Raw genomic sequence first — 26,150 nt, forward strand, 5'->3', positions numbered from 1 at the left:
TTAGAAGTGAGCTACTGAGATATTTATTCCCTCTCAATTTTCTTATCTGAAAAGTAGGGACAAGAAAACCTATCAAATTGGATAAATGATGAGTGTAAGTATCAAAATAATACAATTAGAAAGAAATTCTAGAAGCACACATTTCCCTAACATGCGAGTCATTTAGCTATATATGTAGAATTTTAAAGCTTCCAGGTCTTTTTTGAAAACCCTGTTGGTTATAAGTGGAGGCATCACCAACCTGAATTGTACATTTGCACTGTGCCTTTGAGAAACACAATGACATGCTGAACAAAAAGACAAGGAGGGAGACAGAAGGGGGAAAGAACTAGGAAAAGGGCATTTTTCTCTAAAGAGCTTGAAATCAGATAGATTCAATGCAGCGGTAGCAAACAGTAGAAATGTTTAAGAGGAGCCATATTACATTTGCACTGCAACAATAAAGTGATAGGTTCCTAGCTAAAACATTACACTGGGTTATTATTACTTGGTCAGAGCGTACCCAATGTATTTTTCTGTAGAAATGGGGCTGGAGTTCTGATAATGAATTCAATCCTGCTTAACTGTGGGTCTATTACATCTTCTCCTGATCTTCGGTTGTTCTTCAGTTGCTCCAGTAGTGTCTGACTCTGAAACCCTGTAGACTGCAGCATGCCAGGCTTCTCTGCCCTTCACCATGTCTCAAAGTTGATCAGACTCATGTCCATTGAGTCAGTGATGCCATCCAAACATCTCATCCTCTGTCATCCTCTTCTCCTCATGCCTTCTATCTTTCCCAGCATCAGGATATTTTTCAGTGAGTCACCTCTTTGAATCAGGTGACCAAAGCATTGGAGCTTCAGGTTCACCATCAGTCCTTCTGATAAACATTCAGGATTGATTTCCTTTAGGAGTGACTGGTTTAGTTTCTTGCAGTCCAAGGAACTCTCAAGAGTCTTCTCCAACACCACAGTTCAAAAGCATAATTCTTTGGTGCTCAGCCTTCTTCACGGTCCGACTCTCACATCAACACACGACTACTGGAAAAACCATAGCTTTGACTAGATGGACCTTAGTCAGCAAAGTAATGTCTCTGCTTTTTAATACACTGTCCAGGTTGGTCATAACTTTCCTTCCAAGAAGCAAGTGTCTTCTAATTTCATGGCTTCAGTCACCATCTGCAGTGATTTTACAACCCAAGAAAATAAAGTCTCTCACTGTTTCCATTTATTCTCCATTTGCCATGAAAAGATGAGACTGGATGCCATGATCTTAGTTTTTTGAATGTTGAGTTTTAAGCCAACTTTTTCATTCTCCTCTTTCACTTTCATCAAGAGGCACTTAGTTCCTCTTCACTTCCTGCCATAAAGGTGGTGTCATCTGGATATATGAGGTTATTGATATTTCTCCCTGCAATCTTGATTCCAGCTTGTGTTTCATCCAGCCTGGCATTTTGCATGATGTATTCTGCATATAAGTTCAATAAGCCAAGTGACAGTATACAGCCATGATATATTCCTTTCCCAATTTTGAGCCAGTCCATTGTTCCGTGTCCAGTTCTAACTGCTACTTCTGAACCTGCATACAGGTTTCTTAGGAGGCAGATAAGGTGGTCTGGTATTCCCATCTCCTTAATTTTCCACAATTTGTTGTGATCCACACGGTCAAAGGCTTTAGCGTAGTCAATGAAGCAGAAGTAGATGTTTTCTGGAATTCTCTTGCTTTTTCTATGATCCAATGTTGGCAATTTGATCGCTGGTTCCTCTACCTTTTTGAAATTCAGCTTGAACATCTGTAAGTTCTCAGTTCACTTAGTGTTGAAAGCCTAGCTTGGAGAAGTTTGAGCATTACTTTGCTAGTGTATGAAATAAGTACAATTGTGCAGTAGTTTGAGCATTCTTTGACATTGTCCTTCTTTGGGATTGAAATGAAAACTGACCTTTTCCAGTCCTATGGCCACTGCTGAGTTTTCCCAATTTGTTGGCATATTGAGTGTAGCACTTTCATAGCATCATCTTTCAGGATTTGAAATAGCTCAGCTGGAATTCCATCACCTCACTAGCTTTGTTCATAGTGATGCTTCCTAAGGCCCACTTGACTTCCCACTCCAGGATGTCTGGCTCTAGGTGAGTGATCACACCATCATGGTTATCTAGATCATTAATATCTCTTTTGTATAGTTCTGTGTATTCTTGCTACGTCTTCTTAATATCTTCTGCTTATGTTAGGTCCATATCATTTCTTTATTCTTTATTTCTTTATTACCATATCTTTATTATACCTTTATTGTGCCCATCTTGGCATGAAATGTTCCCTTGATATCTCTAATTTTCTTGAAGAGATCTCTAGTCTTTCCCATTCTATGTTTTCCTCTATTTCTTTTCATTGATCCCTGAGGAAGGCTTTCTTGTCTCTCCTTGCTGTTCTTTGAAACTCTGCATTCAGATGGGTATATCTTTCTTTTTCTCCTTTGCCTTTCACTTGTCTTCTTTTCCCAGCTATTTGTAAGGCCTTATCAGACAACCATTTTGCCATTTTGCATTTCTTTATCTTGGGGATGGTTTTAATCACTGTCTCCTATACAATGTTACAAACCTCTGTCCATAGTCCTTCAGGCACTCTGTTCTATCAGATGTAATCCCTTGAAATTATTGGTCACTTCCACTGTATAATTGTAAGGGATTTGATTTAGGTCATACCTGAATGGCTTAGTGGTTTTCCCTACTTTCTTCAATTTCAGGCTGAATTTTGCAATATTCATGATTTGAGCCACAGTCAGCTCCCAGTTTGTTTTTACTAACTGTATAGAGCTTCTCTATCTTCCACTGCAAAGAATATAATCAATCTAATTTCGGTACTGACCATCTGGTGATGTCCACGTTAGAGTCATCTCATGTGTTGTTGAAAAAGAGTGTTTGCTATAACCTTGGTTGTTGTCTAATTTATGCCCTGAAGCATAATGATTAATATCCTATTTAATTTTATGTTGTAGGTACTACTCTATTTCATGTGAATGGCTAATTACTTTTTAAATATCATTAGACAATTGGTTTCAATTTCAAAATATGTAATATATTTCACATAATCTAAAGAGCCTTTTCTCCATTCAAAGATATGAGTAAAATGTTAGTGAAAATTTAAAGATTACATGCATATCAGAAAAGGCTTACAAACCAAAGTTATAATCTACTTAGGTATTAAAGTCTAAGTCTTGGCTTTATCTTACAGACTAGTAGGCAACTGGATAGATATTTTATAAAGAAATATTTATTATTCTGGTTAAAAATTATTACTTTTTTCAGTAAAGCAAAATCATTGACATAGCAATAGGGAAATATAAGTATTAGAAACAAACTCACAAATTTTAAAAACACCTAGTAAATAATTTATTATAAAATATTTTCAGCAAGGTAGAACATATCTTGTCTTTTCTTAAGACAATTCTTTCTTGTAGACAAAAGTGAATGCTTGATCTAAGAAATTGTTTTGAAGTGAGAAGTGACCAAAAGTGATTCCTGGTGTCGAAAATTCTCTACCCTAGATTTTTCACATCTCCCTACTAAGTTCATAGAGACTGAAATGGACTGAGAACTGGTCTTCCTGTACAAACACTACCTTTCACAGTAGCCAAAATTCCCTAAAGAAAATGAGCTTACAGGTCAAAATATCAAAGCATTCAAGAAAAATGATTATTTTAAAAGTTAAGCAACATGTAATGTTAGAAATAACATCAAAAGCAAAAATTTTAGAAATAAAAAAAAATTACATGAAACCAAGTTTTAAAAATTGATCTAATACATACTTTAATGAAATAAAGGATGATGTTTGCAATAATTTATAATCTAAATTGGAGCTTCCCTGGTGGCTTTGTGGTAAAGCATCTGCCTCCTAATTCAAGAGATGTGGGTTTGATCCCCGAATTGGGAAGATTCCCTGGAGAAGGAAATGGCAACCCACTCCAGTACTCTTGCCTAGGAAATCCCATGGACATCTAAACCTGGTGGGCCACAGTCCATGGGGTCACAAAAGTGTCAAACACTGCTGAGTGACTAAATAACAACAGTAATAATCAAAAATAAGAACAAATAAATATAAAAATGGCCAAAGTGATCATGAAGAAACAGGAGACATGAAAACATAATACCTGAAAAAAGAAGAAAACCATAAAATGGAAAAATAGCATAATACATAAGCTGAGAAAGAAATAAAGGAATTAGTAAATTATAAAAACCAAATTAATCTCTCAGAAGGATGAAGGACCAAGAAACCAAACATATAAAATAAAATCTAATTAGTATGAAGGACAGAATTATTAGAACTAAAATATAGATAGGTATTAAGAGAGTCAGGGAGAAAAAAATAAAAATTGGAAGGAAGAAAATACTTTAAGAAAGAATAGATATGCATTCCAGAATTAACACTAAGTCAAAGATGAAACTATTGTCTTTAATCTCATCTTATTTTGTTGTTTCATTTTGACTTAAAAATCAAAGGGCCTATAGAATATCAAAGAAGAAAAACCTACATCCTGTAGGTTTAAACTTAGGAATGTACAATGACAGAAAATGTATGAGCATAATAGTAAGAAGAGATTATGTTCAAAGGAATAAGAATCTTATTAACATAAACATTTTAAATAGCAAAATGAATGAAACAAGAAAGTAAATGAAAAGATCTTAAAGCACAGTTTTATATCCAGCCCAATATCATCTACATCTGAGGTCATGATTAAAAATATGCTGAGAAATATAAAATGCTTAAGAATGCTTACCCACAAATACAAACACTGAAGACAGTTTGGGAAGAAGTAAATATGATATAAATAAATAAAACATGTTATAAATAGAATATTAAACATCTTGGTAAAGTGGCTGCAGTCTAAAAGAAAATAGGAGAATCAAGATAATAAAATAAACTATATAACCACCTGAACTGCCTCTTGAGAAATCTATATGTAGGTCAGGAAGCAATAGTTAGAACTGGACATGGAACAACAGACGGGTTCCAAATAGGGAAAGGAGTACTTCAAGGCTGTATATTGTCACCCTGCTTATTTAACTTATATGCAGAGTACATCATGAGAAACGCTGGGCTAGATGAAGCACAAGCTGGAATCAAGATTGCCGGGAGACATATCAATAACCTCAGATATGCAGCTGACACCACCCTTATGGCAGAAAGCAAAGAAGAACTAAAGAGCTTCTTGATGAAAGTGAAAGAGGAGAGTAAAAAAGTTGGCTTAAAGCTCAACATTCAGAAAAGTAAGATCATGGCATCTAGTCCTATCACTTCATGACAAATAGATGAGGAAACAATGGAAAAAGTGACAGACGTTACTTTTGGGGGCTCCAAAATCACTGCAGATGGTGACTGCAGCCATCAAATTAAAAGACCTTTGCTCCTTGGAAGAAAAGTTAGGACCAATCTAGACAGCATATTAAAAAGCAGAGACATTACCAACAAAGGTCCATCTAGTCAAAGCTATGGTTTTTCCAGTAGTTATGTATGGATGTGAGAGTTGGACTATAAAGAGAGCAGAGCACCAAAGAATTGATGCTTTTGAACTATGTTGTTTGTAGAACTCTTGAGAGTCCCTTGGACTGGAAGGAGATCCAACCAGTCCATCCTAAAGGAAATCAGTCCTGAATATTCATTGGAAGGACTGACGCTGGAGCTGAAACTCCAATACTTTGGCCACCTGATGCAAAGAACTGACTCATTAGAAAAGACCCTGATGCTGGGAAAGATTGAAGGCAGGAGGAGAAGGGGATAATAGAGAACGAGATGGTTGGATGGCATCACGGACTCAATGCACATGAGTTTGAGTAAACTCAGGGATCTGGCGATGGACAGTGAGGCCTGGCGTTGTGCATTCCATGATGTCGCAAAAAGTCGGACATGACTGAGCACCTGAACTGAACTGATATAACCATATAACTCCATATTAAATCTAGATAGTATCAGTATGATAGGGTTGGAGTAGTAAGGAAGTGAATGAATGTAAAAGTGGTAAAAAGGAAAAAAGTACTAAAAAAAAATATTAAAATATGTGTCACACATAATAAAAAAAATGAGAAATACAGGTGAAAAATATCAATAGTGATAATAAATGTAAATAGATCAAATTCTTCAGCTAAAAGTTTGATGGTTCAGTTAAAAAGATAGTGTTTAGATCTATGTAGCTTACAAGAGACACAGCTGCATTACAAAAGGACACACAAGATTGAAAATTAAAAGATGGGAAAATATATGCCCAGCAAATTATAAACATAGGAAGCTGATGCAGCTATATTAATATCAGAAAAAATAGACTAAAATTAGAAAAATTATTAGGGCTAGAGATAGTCACTATCTAAAAATAAAGAATTCAATTCTCCAAAAAGGCACAGCAATTATAAGCAGATGTGTACCTAATAAAATAGAGAAGACTATAACATTTTCAGGAAACACACCATCTGCATTTTGTACAAATATTTCCAGACAGTAGAGACAATAGGGAAACATAGTATTGGAAGCAAATATGAAGCAGAATGTTTAAATTACAAGGAAAAATGAATAAAGCCATTAAAGTAGTGAGAGATTTCAAGATATTTCTTCCTGTTTTTGAAAGGTCAAGTAGACAAAAATAATCAGTAATGTTCTAGTTGTGAACAATAAAAGTGAAATCTTGTCCTAGTAGACATGTATATAGTTCTGTATCTAAAAAGTAGAGAAAACACATATTTTCCAAGTACATACAGAACATATATAAATATTGATCACCAAAAACATCACCAAAAACAAAAACAAAAAAAAATGAAAAACTTCAAAAATTTCATTGAGTCCTTGATTACCTAATTAGAAAAATTTTAATGATTCAAGAGTAAAGACAAATCACACTGGAATTCAAAAATAAATGAAAGATACAGAAAACACATGTAAGGAAACTTTTGGAATTTGGCAAACTAATATTTTGAAGGAAATTTATACCCTTAAATATGAGAAAAAATAGATAAAATTTTGATATTTAATAGACTTAGTGTATTTCTCAAGAAGTCAGAAAAATCACCAAAAAAACCCAAAGCAAGTAAAACAGATAGTAATATAAGATCATAAATCAGTGAAAAACAAAACAATGCAAAAGACAAAATTTTGTTTTGTTTTTTCAGTTAGCAAACTTGACAGGCCTCTTGTAAGACTAAAGGAATAAAGACTAAACAAATGATATTTTAAATCAAAGAGGGATATAACCATAGTACAACTTAGATTTATGTTTTTTCCTCAAGGATCAGGAACAAACAAGACCAGGATACCTGCTTTCACCACTTCTTTTTAACACAGTATTGGAAGTCCTAGCCACAACAATTAGTCAAGGAAAAGAAAGTCATCCAAACTGAAAAGGCATAAGTAAAAATATCTTTGTTCACAGATGACATGATCTTACATTTAGAAAATCATGAGATTCATACATACACATACACACACACAACAGTATGAAAGCTAATACATGAATTCAGCAAAGTGGCAGAATAAAAAATCAACATGCAAAAATATGTTGCATCTTTATACACTAACAATGAACAATCTGGAAAGGATATTAAGAAATCAATTTCATGTACAATAACATCAAAAAGAATAAAATACTTGGGAATAAATTTAACCAAGGAGGAAAAGACTTAGATACCAAAAACTAAAAAATACATTGCTTAAAGAAATTAAAGAAGACATAAATAAATGGAAAGCTATCCCATGTTTTTTGATGAGAAGACTTAGTATCAGTAAGAGGGCAGTACTATCCAGAACAATCAACAAATGCCTCCAATCCATATTAAAATCCTAACAGTGGTTTTTGCAAAAATATAAAAACCCACACTAAAATTCATATGAAGTCTCATGGGACCCTGAATAGTAAAAATTACCTTGAAAAGAACTAAGTTGGAGGGCTTAAATTTCCATATTTCAAAACAAAATGTTTGTTTATTACAAACATTTTGTTATAAACCAAAAAACATTTTGTTATAAACAAAATGTTTATTACAAAACAATTGTAATCAAGAGTGTGGCACTGACATAAAGACAGACATGTAGAGAGTGGGGTAGAGAGTCCATAAATTATTACTCAAATATATGGTCAAATGATTTTTGGTAAGGTACCAAGGCTATTCAATAAGGAAAGGACAAATTCTTCAACAAATAATCTTGAAAAAACTAGAGAGCCATATGCAGAAGGAAGTTGGACTCTTAGACCATAAACAAAATTTACTCAAAATGGATCAACAACTTTATATGAGTTAAGGGTATAACTTTCCTAGAAAAGATAAGGGAGAATCTTCATAAAAAATTTGGTTTGGTGATGATTTTATAGGTATAATATCAAAATCACAGGCAACAGCAACAACCAAAACAGATAAACTGGATTTCATAAAATTTAAAACTTTTGTACATTAAAGGACACTATCAAGTCAAATTTATACAGATAGAAAGGAGAATAAAGGCTATTAAAGTCTGGAGATAAGGAAAATAGGGAGTTATTATTTAATTGGTGACACTGTTTTCTGTTTGGAAGAATGAAAAATCTCTGTGAGTGTATAGTGATAATGGTTGTACAACATTGTGAATCTATGTTATGGCACTGAACTGTACACTTTAAAATGTTTAGGATGGCAAATTTTATGCTAAACATATTTTACCATAATAAAAAAGAGAAGAGAGATTACCTATAATAATTTTCTAATAACTGAATGCTTAGGTGAAATACATAAATTTCTAGAAAAACATTATTTAGTAGAACTGACTACAAATAATTAATAGCTTGAATAGTCTTATGATTACTGAAGAAATAAAAAATACTTTAAACGTATTACACAAGAAAATATCTGGATTAGACAGTTTTATGGGCAAGACTGCCACATTTTCAGGAAACATGCCACCTCAATTTTGTACAAACATTTCCAGACAATAGAGACAAGACAGAATATGTTCCAATTCATTGAGACTGAAACCATATAAAAACATTATAAGAAAAAATATTACACACCCATTTTAATCATGACTATAAATCTTAAGCAAAATATTATTACGTATTTAAATTCAAGAGAATATAAACAAGGTAACTTGTCATAATCAAATTGGGTTTCCCATAAATATATTTTATGATGTTAAGAAAGAAAAAGAAACCATATGATCATCTCAGTAGATTTAAAAAACTATCTGATAAAATTCAACCCCATTTATTAAAAAATATTAGTTTGTGAGAAGGCAACAATTTTCAATAATAGAAAAATATTTCTTTGCCTGTTTAAAATCAGTACTTCCCTATGAGAATTAATTGTTCATATATCCATTTACTCTCATCAGGCCAAATACAATAAAGGACATCATAAATGATCTGACCTAAATTCCACACGTGTTTTTTTTCTGTTTGGCTTCTTCCCTCTCCATATATTAGATCCAATCTATTACCCAGTTATGATATTTTTTTCTTTTAAGTTATTTTGTTCATTGTTGTTCAGTCACTAAGTTGTGTCTGACTCTTTGCGACCCCATGGACTGCAGCACACCAGGCTTCTCTGTCCTACACTAACTCCTGAAAAGTGAAAGTGAAAGTCGCTCAGTTGTGTCCCAATCTGCAACCCCATGGACTACAGTCCATGGAATTCTCCAGGCCAGAATACTGGAGTGGGTAGCCTTTCCCTTCTCCAAGGGATCTTCCCAACCCAGGGATCAAACCCAGGTCTCCTGCATTGCAGGCGGATTCTTTACCAGATGAGCCACAAGGGAAGCCCAAGAACACTGGAGTGGGTAGCTCCCTTCTTCTGTGGATCTTCCTGACCCAGGAATTGAACCAGGGTCTTCTGCATTCTAGGTGGATTCTTTACCAACCGAGCTTTGAGAGACACTAACTCCTGGAGTTTGCTCAAATTTATTGAGTGGGTGATGCTACCTAATCATCTCATCCTCTGCCACCCCCTGCTCCTTTTGCCTTCAATCTTTCCCGTCATCAGGGTCTTTTCCAATGAGTTGGCTCTTCATATCAGGCCTGTCAAAGTATTGGAGATTCAGCATCAGTCCTTCCAACAAATATTCAAAGTTGATTTTCTTTAGTACTGACTGATTAAAACATTGGTCAGTTTAAATTTTCTTCCATACTCTCACATCTCAAGATCCTCAAGGCCTTCAGCCTAAATTATGTCCTTCCTTCCAGCATCCCTCCATCCCTCTCAATTAGTTCCCAAATGCTCCTCTCACACAAACATGTTTTGAAATACAACTTTCTTCTGATCTCTCCTAGCTCAAAAACATGAAATCTAAGTCTTTCCCCTCATATAGCTCATATATTACGCTCATACATTAAGCTCAAACGCTCATGTCTAGTTTTCAAAAGCTTCATTCAATGGTCCCACATTATCTAGCCAATATTATTTACTACTACTAACAAGTTCTGAAAGATTTCTCATCACCACATACAAATATGTAGACTATGTCCAAAAATAGATTTTCCACTCCAGTGGGAGGGAGGAAGAAAGAGGATAGAATGTTGTCAAATGGAACCTATGAATCCACATATGAAGAATTTTTTAAACATAATAAAATACAAGCATTATCATAACATATATATGCAAAGTCATAGACAGTTGAGTTTTTATTATATGCCCGATATTCAGCTAAGCATGTCTCATAGTAATAACAAATAGCAGAATTTCAAGTAATCTTTATAACAACTTTATGAGTGAAGTTTCATAGTTCCCATGTTAAATATAAATAATTAAAAGTCTGAAAAAATAAGTAATTATCTCAAGATCATACACTTGTAATAAATAGAAGACTTAGGGTTAAAATTTAGGTCTAACACAGAGGCTAGATTCTTTACTACCTATCTTATCGTGGAAGGGATCCTGCCTTAACATTTTTAATTGTAAAAAGTATTTTGAAAACTCAAAATGTTGGAAGCCATTGGAGAATATTTATCTCAGTGTTATTCTTTGCCACTGCTATTTTCTGCACCTCAAATGTCCTCATACCTTCTTTAAATATCAAAATACAATCTATAGGCTCAACTTAAGATTCAAACCATCTCCAACACTCTCCCTAATGGCATCCTGGTTTAATATTTTTCTTCACCAAAACACTATAGTACTGGAAAACCGACCACAAATTTAATAATTTAATTTGTTTTTATTGTTGCACCCCTCTTCATTTATAATCACTCATCAAGGGAGAGGGTACCATAGTATATACTCATCATGTTTCTGAAAATTGATTATCTAAAACCGATAATTTTCTGGAGATATATCTGTGCTCATTTGTATGTGTATAGATACATATATATACACACATACACAATATGCATATATATTACATATGTGTGTGCATGTCGTGTGTATGATGTATCTGTCTCCCAGATAATCTCATTATAAATACGGAAAAAGAAATAAAATCATCTATATACTTACATATTATATTTCCAGATAATTTTTCAGAATAAATACAAAAAGAAAAAAACTTATAAATCCATACATAGATGTGCATATGTGATATCTATATTTCTATATCTATACCAGATATTTAGTGGGAGTCTCATGGGAAAATGAGGGGAAATTTTAAGTTGTTTGGATTCCCTATTTTGCTTTTCTCTGAAGACATTTATTGTGAATGCAAAATGGCAAAACTGAACATTAAACTATTCGATAGAATAACTGGCGGCATAGAAAGAAGATAAACTTCAGGAATAAAGAGTGAGCACTGTAGGACTGCATATATCACACAATGTAAGCACACACAAAAACTGGCACTTAAAAGATTATTTTATTTCCTTTTGTGTGTTTATTCATTTAAACATGGTAAACTAGATTTTTCCAGTTTTAGGACACTCACAATTGATCTTTCTCTGACTTTATTTTCTTTGTTGAAGCAGGGCTATGAGGTTTGAATGATAAACATTGAAAAGAGAAGTCCCACTGAGTTATTATTTTTTTGTTCTATTATAAGTGAATAAAAATAATCTGTTGGGCGGGAGTGGGAGATTCCTTTCCTTGACCAGCTGGCTCAAAACACAAATAGAAAAGATAAAATACAAAACAGAGAATAGTAACATAGAAACTGCTTTTGCATCATATATTTCTTATGTATAAGAAATCTATTTTTTGTATATATACATAATCTACTTAGTACTAAATTAATGAGAATAGTAATTTAACGTAAACACTACAACAAATAATTAATGGAACCCTCACTTTTTGAAAACAAGTTCAAATAAAAGAGCATTTTAAACAATTTTTAACTAGACTACAAAAATATTTTTACTATAGCCAGAGCATTAAAAAACTATCTTGTAAGAAAACAAGCTTGTCAATACAGCAGATTATAAATTACACTTTCAAAGCTCAACTTCTACATACCTTATTTTATTGACTATTAGTTTATAAACTTTAAATTCAGTATTTAAGGTGGTTTCATCTCCAAACATTGAAAGAATTCCAAAATGCACTTGCTCACCAGTTTTAACTTTGAAGTGTCTATAACCTTCACAATAGCAATGTTTTTCTCTTTCTCCTTCATCATTTTCTTTTCCTTACACTTGCAAACAATAACTGGGAGAGCTGTGCAGAAACTTCTAAGGTGAACTTTGGTTCTTCCTTGGACTTTAAGTCTAATCTGGTCTAGACTGTGATTGACAAAAGCTTGCTTGCTGGTGTTACGCAGTCCTTTCAAGTTCCAACCAAGCACAGGGGGTTGTTAATATTTACTCAATCTCTGTCTCTGAAATAGTCTTGAACTATAATAGTTTACTGAGCTTTCCAAGTGCCACCAGCATTTACAAAGCTATGATTGAAAAATACCCATCTATGATAAAATAAATAAGTTACTATGCACAACCATCTTTGAAAGGAAGAGGTGAAATGAAGACCAAAGGGTAGAAGTTATAGAGAGACAGGTTTAAACTCAGAAGCTAACAATTCTTTGGCTGGAATGTGGCAGAGGGTCAGATCAGGCTAAGGTCCCTTCAGATCCTAAGATTTTTACAGTTCTATGAAATGACTTCCTTCTGAAGCTGCTAGTGCCGCAGAGTGGGTAAGATTATTGCATCTGGTATCATACAGGATTGGATTCAAACCCCTACCCTGACATTCACTAACTGTATGAGCTTGAGTGAGTTACTGAACTTCTCTAAGCCTCTTTTCTTATTTGTAAAATGCTAATAGGTAATAGTTTCTATCTCACATGATTGTTGTAGTAATTAAATTTTCATGAAAAGTGTTTTACACAATTCTTGTCCCACAGCAAGTACCCAAGACATAGTAGCTATCACTACTGTTATCCTTATTGCTGCTTATGGCCATTTAAAAAATTTCTAAATTGTAATGCATAATGGAAACAACTTTTAAAAATATTATGTGTGAATTTTAAAATATTTATTTCATGTGTATTTGCTGAGCACCTATCATTTGTTAGGCATTGTACTGGGTGCTGAGAATAAACTGATGAACAGGTCACTCGCTCAGCTTTAGGGACACAGCAATGAAAAGGCAGACAAAATCACCAACTTCAAGGAGTTCACATTCTAGGGGTGGGAACAGACAATAAATGGGTAAATAATACAATAAACCAAATAATTTTTGCAACTCTAATCCTAACCATCAGAGGGAATTAAATAAGATACAGATGTAGGATGTGTGGGATGGGGTCTTTCTGCTAGGGTTATTGCGGAAGGCCTCTCTGACAAGTTGATATTGACTAAAGATCTGAAGCGTAAAAAGACAGTCATGCAAAGATCTGGGACAAAACTATTCCAAGCCTAAAAAAGGAAGTTAAGTAGTCTTAAAATGATAACATGCATGTCACATTCAGTGAGCAGGAAGAAGGCTATCAAGACCAGAGCCTAAAGTTAAAGGGAAGTGCTGACTATGAAGTGTCTTGGTTATACTCTGAGGATTTCAGGAAGTTAGCAGAATGTTAGGCAAGGAGAAATAGGATCTGATTTTTGCTGTGTGAAGATCATTCTGGCTGCTGTGTGATCCACAGCTGTACAGGGGACAGAAGTAGCAGAGAAATTAGGCTGGAGTCAGTTTCTGACATTCAAGTAAGAGACGATGATGGCCTGGAAAAGGGTTTCAGTAGAGCAGCTGCTAAGTTGTGGAAATCAGGAAATCTTGGATCCTGATTAGAACAGCATACTGATAAATGTGGGGATGTTGGAGTAAGAGAATGAAGAAGAATGACTTTTTTGAGGGAGGTTAGTTCTAGATAGGTAGGGAGGGGAACAAAAACTTCTTTTCAGTAATATTAAGTCTGAGATCTCTGTTGGAAAAACAAAAGATGTTAGAGTAGTAGTAAGACATGTGAATCTAGCATTAGGGGAGAGAGCTAGGCCAGAGAAATGTTGAGATTACTGACGGAACATACAGGTACATGAGAAAAGAAAATTAAATTCTGAGCCTAAGAGCACTTTAGCATCTAGAAGTCTATTAGAAGAGAAAGAACCAGAAAGGTGGATGAAAAGGCAAAAAATACGGTGCCACAGAATCCCAATTAATACTTCAAGAAGGAGAGAGTGGTCGACCATGGCAAAGGCCACAAAGAAATCAAGTGTGGTGAGGGTGGAGAATTTACTATTGGCTTCAGTATTGGTTGGTTTTAAGAGCTCTTTTGGAATCATAAGGGACATAGCTGTACTGGACAGTAGAGAAGGGGAGGTGAGGAAATGGAACCAGGGTGAAAATGGAAGCAGAGACATTTGGGAGGGAGGTAGCAGAGTCATGAAATGGTATGGTAGCCAGAGAGGAACTGTATCCAAAGGCAATCCTTTGATTTGGTTTGTTTTTGAGGAATCTTAATAAAGGCAAGTGTAATGCTGGTATTTGTAATCCAATACATCATAATAGACTAATGATATAGGAGGAGCTGCTATTCAAAGAGGGAAGTATTTGCGAAGGTAAGAATTAGTGGGATCTTAGGACACAAGTAGTTGGACTAGTTTTAGATTATGAGCTGGGCCAATTCGATTCAAATAGAAGTGATGGCAGAGAAAATCAAAACAGATACTGGTGGTTTTGTAGAATTTGTGATACAAAGCTAACAAGTGAGTCCTGATCTGATTGCATATATTTTCTCTCTGAAATATGTTGTGATAGAGAAATCAGCTAGAACATGGAGAATGGTGGAGATTTGAGAAGAGAAAGTAGATTAATGTTGTCTCATTTAATGAGAATTTTAACCAAGGAATAGCTGTAGTATTGTCTGGTAGTAATGAAAGCCCCTGTGAAATTTTGGTGATGTATTGGAGGTGAGTACTATGAGCAATGTAGTGAAATTTTATCCATTCAGCTGCTCAGGTAAAGATGTGGAATAAGATGAAAAATAAGTTTAGTCAGGGTTGGGCTTTTGTCAGGAAAAGAAAATGAAGAAAAATGGGGATATGTTAAGAGTGTTTGCAAAAGAAATGGTTATAGTGCTTAACCAAGAATAGGTTAAGGAAGAAATTTTCAAAATGTCATGAGTGGGAAATAATAGCTATTGAAAAGAGTGATAGAGTCAATTAACTTGGAGTCTCCACAAGCTTGAGCAATTGTTGAAGTAAGAAATTAGACTAGGTGCACTGAAAAAAAAAAAGGAACATAATGGTTAAAAAATATGAAAGAAAAATGCTATAGAATAGAAATATACATAATGAGATCTGGAACATCATCATGTGAAGGATGGCTGGATAGTGAGGAGAGAAATACCATTGACCCCAAGAAGACTGAGAAACTGAGAGGTTTGTTGTTGATGAAAGCACAGCTGATTTGGCTGAATGTTTCTTGCACTTTGGGTCTTTTCAGTCCAATTTACACAATTGTTGTAGTAAGAACTAATTGGCAAGTAGCTAGATCTCTTGTTTAAATAGAAATTAAGAGGTAACTTCTCCTTAACTATTCTGAGTCTAGTCACTAATCGCACACTATTCATTTCTGTGTCAGAAATACTTGCACTAAGTTGAACTATGAAAACCCTGAACTATTCCCTTCAATCTGGGGGAATCTGAAGGACCCCACAAGTGGCCCAAGCTAGCCCAGAGCAGCTTCCAAGCTTTCCACCAACAGAAATTAGAATATGAGTTAACTCATGTTAACTCATTTTAGTTACTCTTACTCTATGCGGTGGTCCTGGGATAAATCTTGGCTAAGTGACACTCAAGATTTTCTGTTTAAGTCACAGAAAAGAACTCCAAAGTGACTAATAGCACAGTCATTAGAGTGCCCCAGTTGTTGTTTAGTCACTAAGACTAAACCATGGGGTTTCGAGACCCCGTGGACTGCAGCCCACCAGGTTCCTCTGTCCTTGGAATTTCTCATGCAAGAATACTGGAGGGAGTTGCCATTTCCTTCTCTAGGGGATCTGACTGATCCAGGGATTGAACCCCAGTCTCCTGCCTTGCAAGCGGATTCTTTACCATCTGAGCTACCAGGGAATCCTTGATTGGCCCTTGGACTTTGCAGTCTGTATGACAACTAGAGATTATATGTAAAATAATTGGCAATGTGCCTGTGGTATAGTAGGTGAGACATTAAGAATAATTATTTTAAAATAATAATAATTATTATTGAATTGTGGTAACAATTCCTATACTCCTAGTTTTCAGTATTAATCTAGATAATCTATTTTGGCTGCTGCTGCTGCTGCTAAGTCACTCTAGGGTGGGCCCAAGACCCAGAAAAATTGTCTGAGAGATAGAACTGTGACAAAAATTGCTCCAAAAAGAATTATCTCAGAGATTTAACTAGAACTAAAGAAAAAAGGAGCTCTCCTCTTAAGTTTTTAAGTCTGACTGAATGTATCTATCAGTGTACATTTGGTTATGACAATCATAAAATCCTGATACAATTAGCTTACAAAATAAAGGAAAAAAATCTTACATGATGTGTGCAATCCATAGGTAAAGAATTCTCCAGGGGCATATAAGCAGGATTTATTTGCATTCCTCTTGGATTTTCCTCTCTGTACCTTTTGTTTTTCCTCAGTTTATTTATCTTCTGGGCAATCAAATGACCACATAAGTCGCATTGTCTTACAACATCATAGAGAAACAAAACCTTCTCTTTGGTGGGTCTCCTTTAAAGACTGAGTAAATTCCTAGAAGACTCCAGTAACCTGCTAAACCTCCAGAACTGCAACACAAGCTCGTTCTTAAAACAATCTCTGGCTAAGGAAACGGGGCCACCAGGGTTGGCTTAAATTAATCAGAAACTTCCTCTTCCTTGTCAAAGAGTGGATGTCTAAAAAAAACCGCTGGGTTAGCAAGGACAAGCTGTGTGCATGGCTGGGAATAAGCTGTGAGACTGTCTGTTCAATAGCTGAGAATAAAGCCAGCAGAGAACAAAGGCAAACTTATGGAGGGATGTTCACATGCAATATTACTTAGGAATTTATGGATGAGATGAGCCAACAAATTCCTTTCATACTTACACCCCATTATAAGCTAGGCTCTATCATCTAAAACCAAAAGTTCACTGGCTAAAATGCTTACTCAAAGCATTCCTCTGAATCTAACAGGTCTTTATTTTTACCCACATGAACTATAAAAATCCTTCAGCATTTCCTATCTCTGTTCTACCAGCTATTCTTATACATTCTCTTTTTTCTCACTTCTTGCCTTTTCTTATGCTGTCCTCTTCTTGCTACTTTGCTGCCTTCATGTCTACCTCTTAAAATCTTAACTTTCCTTCATAACTGTATTTCAAATGTCATCTTTTCCTAAAGTATTTCAGAAATGTCTCAATTTAGCAAGGTTTCTGCTTTACTCAAACTCCAGGGAGACTCTCTGACTAGCATTAAATATACATATATATGTGTGTGTGTGTGTGTGTGTGTATCTACTAAGATTTACTATAAAAACAGTATTGGCAATAAATATTTTTAATTATTCTCATAACACAGAAGAAAGTAAACAAAAGTTAAGTGACTTATACAATATCTAGATGACAACTTGGGTTAATATTGAGATCCATATCCTTTCCCTCACTGTCTCTCGGATGTGCCTCACCTCACTGACTCACCATCATGTGGTCTCTTAAATAGTGTCTCACTTGACTTTTAGTTTCCTATGGCACATGTATGATTCTTTGCATACAACAAGTATCGAATAATTTTTTGGTTAATTGAACTGCTTGGTTTTATATCTTGTTTCTTGATTTATCAATAATTGTTGGTTGGCCAACAGAAGATACTTCTTTATATGAATACACATGGGCCAGTAGTGTCTACCTTTTTAGAAGTACATTCTGTACGCTGTGCTGTGCTGTGCTAAGTCACCTCAGTCATGTCCAACTCTTTGCAACGTTATGGACTATAGCCCACCAGGCTCCTTCTGCCCATGGAATTCTCCAGGCCAGAGTACTGGAGTGGGTTGTTGTGCCCTCCCCCAGGGGGTCTTTCCAACCCAGGGATCAAACACGTGTCTCCTGAATTAGTAGGTGGATTCTTTACCACTATGCCACCTGGGAAACCCACATTCTGTTTACAAAAAACAAATTCCCAATCATCATTGTCACCAGTTTGCACTGAATAAGCAATCTATGCAACCACTACAAAACAAGTAAGCTAATTTGATAAAGAGAATGTTTCAGCATACAATTTCAATGAAATAAGTACCACATACAAGGGAGAGAAGATTGAAAGAAATTAGTATCAAGGGAGGAGGGAGGAGGGTTTAGGATGGGGAACACATGTATACCTGTGGCGGATTCATTTTGATATTTGGCAAAACTAATACAATTATGTAAAGTTTAAAAATAAAATAAAATTAAAAAAATAATAAAATGACAAAACAGAAATGTGAAAAAAAGAAAAAAAAAAAGAAATTAGTATCATTTCCTCAAACCCAAAAGTTGAATAATGATTAACAAAATAGTAACCTTATGCTGTGGGATTAGACAGAGAAAATTAGTATAAATAACATATTTATGTAGAGAATTAGTCAAATTTGTTGTAAATATACTTCTTGAAATCTGAAAACAGACGAGGTAAAAAGAATTGTCACATCATTCAAACAACAAACAAAAAACTCACAAAAAAATAAACTTTCAATTAAAAAGCTAGATTTTTAACCTCATGTGATCTTTGTCTGATAATACTGGTGTTAGTGACTTGTTATAAAGTGGAAGTCCTTTGTACCAGAGAAAAGGAGGAAAGATATAATTCTCCTTTTTTGTAGTCTATTTGGGAATTAATAAATAGAAAAGGGATGCTTTCTCCAAACTTTTCTTAAAGTTTTAGGTTTAAAATGTCCGTTATTAACATTAACACAACTCAGCCCACTGATTTACTGATGAACAGTATCTACACTACAGAATAGTCAGAATTCACTTTCTTTAGATGAAATGTTTAAAGTAACAATCAAAATCTTTCATAATTTTTCTCATTTCCTAAAAGCTCTAAAACCATAAACAAACCAACAACAGCCCCTTCAAAATGTGTAGAAAGGGCTTGTACACGCTTTACAGATTCTAGAGATTAATAAATGAACAATGAGAAGGCAATAGCAATCAAAGAGATATTATCTTATCTCTTCCCTGCTTATTATTCCAGGAATTTGTGATTTCAACACAGAAGTCTGTCTAAATGCCTTAGAGTAGTGTGAGGCCTCTTCTATCCTTCTTCACTTCATCTTTAACCTTTGATTTTTGGCTCAAAAGTAAAGTTATATTGTGTTATAATTTTTTCCTTTTTCTATAAGGTATAGAGCCTCTGAATCTGGTAGCTGTTAGTAATGCTAAAATAGTTAAAATTTAGCCATGAACTCATGAGAGTATTATGATATGTTGTGCTTCAAATGGGAAATCTGAAGATTTCACAGAAAATGCTATAGCAGATAAGATATGTAATTAGATGGATGTTTATAGAGATTAGGTAGATAAGTAGGTACGTAGATAGATAGAATAGTATAAGCCCTATAAAATTATGCATTTTTTCCTGCACCAATAAATAGTTTTTAAATGTTTATCTATTCTGTACCAGCTTCAAAAGGGCAGAAGAAAACACCATTTACTAGTCAAATAAAATTTCTTTTTTTGTCATCAGGTGCTATTATTGATTTTAATCTCACTGACCTCCTCAGATCTGGAAACACTTACTGTTCTTTGCATTAGCAGAGGAGAATCTGTTCCTTCCTCTTTAAAACTTGGGTCCATACCGATTATATCCTCAATAATGTCCTCCATCTAGCAAAATATAATGCATTTAGAATATTGTGCATAATGATAAAAGTTGCTCTTCAGTCTGAATTCAGAGAGAAAGATTTTAGCAATCTTTAAAAGTAAATTTTAGAATATTTCAATTAAGGTTATATGTGTATCAAAACGCAGAATATTTTAGAATTTGAAGTAATCCTAACACTGTGATCTGTGTTGCTTTTCCTTACATTCGCTTCTGCCTACCGGCTGCTGATGGCTAAACAAATCACCCTTGGCTACTCCAGTGTCTGCATAAACAGAGTAGTTATCATGAATACCTTGAGCCAGAGCTTATATACTTCATTTGCAGACAGATGACTGCCTACAAATTTTATTTTTCTTTTAAAATATTTTGATAGCATCTTATAGGTGGATATTCAAACTTCATCCAATTAGTCCACATGAATAGAAACTACATGGAAATGTATTATCCAACTTTCTCTAATGATCACTAATAATAATAACTATAATACTATCAACAACAATACTAATTGTAGACACCATAAATAGTAACTAACACATATGATGCAGCAGGAGCTGTTCTAAATGCTTTGCACACATCAGCTCATTTATCTTCACAATGACAACATCATTGTCTTCACTGTATACATGAAGAAAGAAATTCAGTAACCTGTTTCAGATTATATAGCTAAAGAGTGACAAAGGCAGAATTGAAATCTAGAAATCTGATTCTACAGTCCTAACTTAAATCAGTTTTTCACTTCCTTTCTCAATTCCTTTCTAAAACAACCTTCCTTTTCTTCTGTACTTCAGCTGGAGGGAATATTAAAGCTTATATTTTTAAAAATACCATCACTTTCTCTCTCACTGTCTCTATCCCCCTACAGCTCTAGTTCTCCTCTTGGCCATTATATTTATTATCTTTAGTGAAATTTTAAAATATAATGTAGGTGCAGAGATAGTAAGAATGTGGAATTTATGTAACTGTAATACTCTAAATTTCCCATGACATGTGCAGAAACAACTAGGAATAAACAACTCTGGGAGATATAAAAAATATTTTATGATTTTGTTAATGTTATCCTCTAAGCAAGATTTCTGAGGACCTTAGAGAATCAAATGTTCACAAACATCTACTAAGATACTCCCAAAGGTGATATGCCAAAAAATTGGACTATTATTTATATATTTATTTAATAAATATTTATTAAACAATATTTACTTCAAGACCTTGGTTTAGTACATGCTATAAAAGCAAAGAGCACAAAGTATCTGCCTTCATAGAACTCAAACTACTGAAGAAACAGACAAGAAACAGCTTAATAACAAACAGTGGTATGAAGATATTAAAGCAGGTTAGGAATAGAGCTTGATAAGAGTGAATGTTATTATATGAATGAGCCAAGGATTTACTGATATTTGAACAAAGACAAGAATAACATGAGGAAATGGTTGTGCTTTGAAAGAAAGCATAAAAGAAGACCTAAAGGTAGAAACAAGCTCATGTCTTTGAGGAAGAGTGAGGGGCCAAGGGGAATAGAAAAGAGTGAGCAAGAGGAAGAAAGAGTTGAGATAAAGATGAAACGTAGGTAAGGAATTTACATTGTAGAATCCTATGGACCAGTAGAGTCCAGCATAAATTTCCGCAACAGTGGGAATGTCCTATATCTGCACTGTCCGATACAATAGCAAATACATATGGCTATGAGCACTCAAAATGTGGCCAATGTTACTAAGGAACTGAAGTTTTAATTTTATTCAATTTTTAAAGATTACATTGAATTTGGATTAACTTTAAAAACAAACAAACAAACAAAAACACGTGTCATTGGGTACCATACCAGAGTGCAGCTCTAGGCCCTATTTGGAACTTTAGATGTTCGTGTGCACTGAGTGATCTTTAAAGCATCTAGGAAAATAAATATGCATACTTTGTTTCCTTTGGTCTGTCTACTCTCTGAAAGTTTTCAAGTATATTATTGATTGTTACCTACCTCAAGTTTCAGTTTTATGATATTTTTCTTATTAATATTCCACCATTGAATGGACAACAAATTTGTATTGAATAGATGTGGAAAAGACCTGAGGAAAGAAGGATGCTAAACACAATTCATGGTATATGGTTTAACTTTGGAGTACTTATAGTTTCCCTAAAAATTTCTCAAATAATTTATCCCTTTCTTTCTGTAAGATTACAATATAAATGATCCAGTCTCTTACATTAGTGGGGGTTTCCCAGGTGGCTCTCGTGGTTAAAAAAAAAAAGAAAACCCTGCTATCAATGCAGGAGACATAAGAGATGTGGGTTCAATCCCTGGATCAGGAAGGTCCCCTGGAGGAGGGCATGGCAACCTTGCCTCCATGGCAATTCCTGCCTGGAGAATCCCATGGACAGAGGAGCCTGGTGGGCTACAGTCCATAGGGTCACAAAGAGTTGGATACAACTGAAGTGACTTAGCACACATGCATGCTTACATCTATAATTTTTCCCTCTTGTCTATAAACATGATCATTTATTCTATTCTAGATAGAAACCCTGCTTTTGTACATGTCAAATTTCATCTTTCTTGGAGACTCTGCTTTTGCCTTTAATAACACCTCTATTCCTCATTTCTGTCATCCACCAACATGACTATTATTTCACCTAATGATGCTGGCTTATTGGAGATGCTGGCTCTTCTATTATCCTAAATTGACTTTAAAGTCTAATCCAAAGCATTGTTTCACAGCTTCCAGGAATCTTCACAACTAATCACCTTGGAATCCAATTGTTATTTTAAGAAAGGCAACATACATAACATTTTTTTTTTTTTACCAGATGAAACAGAGTTAACCGATTAGATATAAGAAATCAGCAAAATAAGCATCATAAAAGTAATAAATGAAGATGATAAAATACAAAGGAACCACAAAATATTTTGACTAAAGTAAAAATGGTGATAATAGGCATGGAAAAATGAGACTCAAGGACAAAGGAAGAGATTTGTAAGATTTGAAAGATTAAAAGTAAAGGTCTACTTTTAAAAGACCAAGAATTAAGCTTTTCAACAATTCTGGGAGCAAGAAGACAGCAGGATAACATTTGAAGTGTTAAAGATAAAGACTTTTGAACCTAGACATTTATAACCAATAAAATATTCTTTAAATATGTGCATAAGATAAAATTTTTCTTAGACATGAAAACTCAGAACTTTTAGAGCAAAAAAAACCTTTGGAAAACACTTTTAGAAAATACACTAATCATATAATAAACTATGAAATGACTATAAAATATAAGAATGAGTGCTCATCATGTCCAACTCTTTGTTACCCCATGGACTGTAGTCCACCCGGCTCCTGTCCATGGGATTATCCAGACAAGAATATTGGAGTGGGTGGCCATTTCCTCCTCCAGGGATTTTCCCAAGCCAGGATCCCACATCTCTTGTGTCTCCTGCATTGGCAGACAGATCCTTTATGACTGAGCCACCTGGGAAGCCCAAGTGACAGTAAAACATTTTTGATCTAAATAAGAAAAATGTGTGTATGTGTATACATATTAATATTTGAATATATAAATTTATTCTAAAAATATCAATTCAGAAAGATAGGTGAGAAGAAGGAGATAAGATCAAACTCAGGGAGCTGTTTACCTATAGATATAACACAGATATTGCTAAACAGTGATACAGATAAAGAAAAAAATATAACTATGTGTCTTAAGTTAGGAGTAACAAAAAAAGAAAACCTTAGCCAATGGAGGATAGAAAAAAAGATTGCAAATAAGGAAACAGAAAGCATAGTAAATAAAAATGTGAAAAAGATAACAATTAAATACTAATGGTAAAGTAACTATAAGAATGTAAATGACAGCATGAAAAGGCAAAAAGATATGACACCAGAAGATGAGTCCCCCAGGTAGGAATGTGTCCAGTAAAGTACTGGGGAAGAGCAGAGGACAATAACACCTCTATTAAGCAGAAACAATGCTCAGTTGTGTCTGTTGATGAAAGTAAAGTCTGATGCAGTAAAGAACAATATTGCACAAGAACTTGGCATGCTAGGTCCATGAATCAAGGTAAATTGGACATAGTTAAGTAGAAGATGGCAAGAGTGAACATCAACATCCAGGAACTGGTGAACTAAAATGGATGGGAATGGGCAAATTTGATTCAGATGACCGTTACATCTACTATCACAGGCAAGAATCCCTTAGAAAAAATGGAGTAGTCCTCATAGACAACAAAAAAGCCCAAAATGTCGTACTTTGGGCAACCTCAAAAACAACAGAGTGATCTTGGTTTCTTTCCAAGGCAAACCATTCAGTATCACAGTAATCCAAGTCTATGCCTCAATCATTGATGCCAAAGAAGCTGAAGTTGACCAGTTCTATAAAGCCCGACAACATCTTCTAGAACTAAGACCAAAAAAAAAGATGTCATTTTCATCATAGGGGATTGGAATGCAACAGGAGGAAGTTGAGAGATACCAGGAATACCAGGCAAATTTGGACTTGGAGTACAAAATGCAGCAGGGCAAAAGATAACAGAGTTTTGTCAAGAGAACATGCTTGTCATAGCAAACACCCTTTTCCAACATCACAGATAGTCAATACCAAAATTAGATTGATTATGAAATTTGCAGCCAAACATGCAGAAGCTCTATAAGAAAGTCAGCTAAAGCAAGACATAGAGCTGACTGTGGTTCAGATAATGAACTTTTTAATACAAACGTCAGTCTTAAATTGAAGAAAGTAGGGAAAACCACTAGGCCATTCAGGTATGACCTAAATCATTTCCTTTATTATTATACAATGGAGGTGACAAATAGATTCAAGGGATTAGATATGGTAGAAAGAGTGCCTGAAGAACTATGGACGGAAGTTTGTAACATTATACAAAAGCAGTGACCAAAAGTAACCAAAAGAAAAAGAAATGCAAGAAGGAAAAATGGTTGTCTTAGGAGGATTACAAATAACTGAGGAAAGAAAAGAATTGAAAAGCAAGGGAGAAAGGGAAAGATATGCTCAAGTGAATTAATTCCAGAAAATAACAAGGAGAGATAAGAAGGCTTTCTTAATGAACAATGCAAAGAAATAGAGGAAAACAATAGAAGGGGAAAGACTAGAAATTCTTCAAGAAACTTGGAGATATCAAGGAAACATTTCTTTCAAGGATATTTCAAGGATAAACATTTCATTCAATAAAGAACACAAATGGTAAAGACCTAACAGAAGCTGAAGATATTAAGAAGAGGTGGCAAGAATACACACAAGAACTATACAAAAAAAGGCCTTAATTACCCAGATAACCATGATGCTGTCGTCATTCACCTAAGCCACACATCCTGGAGTGTAAGTAAAGTGGGCCTTAGGAAGCATTATTATGAACAAAGCTAGTGGAGGTGACAGAATGCTAGTTGAACTATTTCAAATCTTAAAAGATGATGCTGTTAAAGTGCTGCACTCAATGTGTCAGCAAATTTGGAAAACTCAGCAATGGTCATAAGACTGGAAAATGTCAGTTTTCATTACAGTTACAAAGAAGGCCAATGTTAAAAAATGCTCAAACTACCATACAATTGCACTCATTTCACATGCTAGCAAAGTTATGCTCAAAATTCTTCAAGCTAGGCTTCAGCAGTACATGAACCAATAACTTCCAGATGTACAAGTTGGGTTTTGAAGAGGCAGAGGAGCCAGAGATCAAATGGCCACCATTCATTGGATCACGGAGAAAGCAAGGGAATTTCTGAGAAACATCTGCTTTTCCTTTATTGACTACACTAAAGCTTTTGACTGTGTGGATCATAACAAATTGTGGGAAATTCTTAAAGAGATGGAAGTACCAGACCACCTTACCTGTCTCCTGAGAAACTGAGACATCTATAAACGGGTCAAGAAGCAGCAGTTAGAACCAGACATGGAAGACTGGTTCAAAATTGAAAAAGGAGTACAACAAGGCTTTATATTGTCACTCTGCTTATTTAACTTATATGAAAAATGCCAGACTGGATGAATCATAAGCTGGAATCAAGATTGCTGGG

At 34.7% G+C, this 26,150-nt stretch overlaps 1 protein-coding gene across 9 annotated transcripts in view; it reads right to left on the bottom strand.

Moving 5' to 3' along the window:
* The window catches only part of TFEC (transcription factor EC), a 95,557-nt gene that overhangs the window by 25,294 nt on the left and 44,113 nt on the right, over positions 1-26,150 (bottom strand). For 3 of the 9 annotated variants that reach the window (XM_086396718.1, XM_086396717.1, XM_086396719.1), the window contains one exon: positions 20,067-20,153. The exons of 4 other annotated variants lie outside the window; for them this stretch is intronic. In XM_086396718.1, the coding sequence (XP_086252844.1) occupies positions 20,067-20,153 (87 nt within the window). Of the gene's footprint in view, positions 1-12,356; positions 12,616-20,066; positions 20,154-26,150 lie in introns of those variants that run through there. 2 more of the 9 variants (XM_086396726.1, XM_086396725.1) reach the window with 2 other exon arrangements.

This window comes from Bos grunniens, chromosome 4 (genome assembly GCF_055505025.1).
Source record: "Bos grunniens cultivar Pamir isolate PY7600 chromosome 4, Bosgru_T2T1.0, whole genome shotgun sequence".
NCBI lineage: Eukaryota > Metazoa > Chordata > Mammalia > Artiodactyla > Bovidae > Bos > Bos grunniens.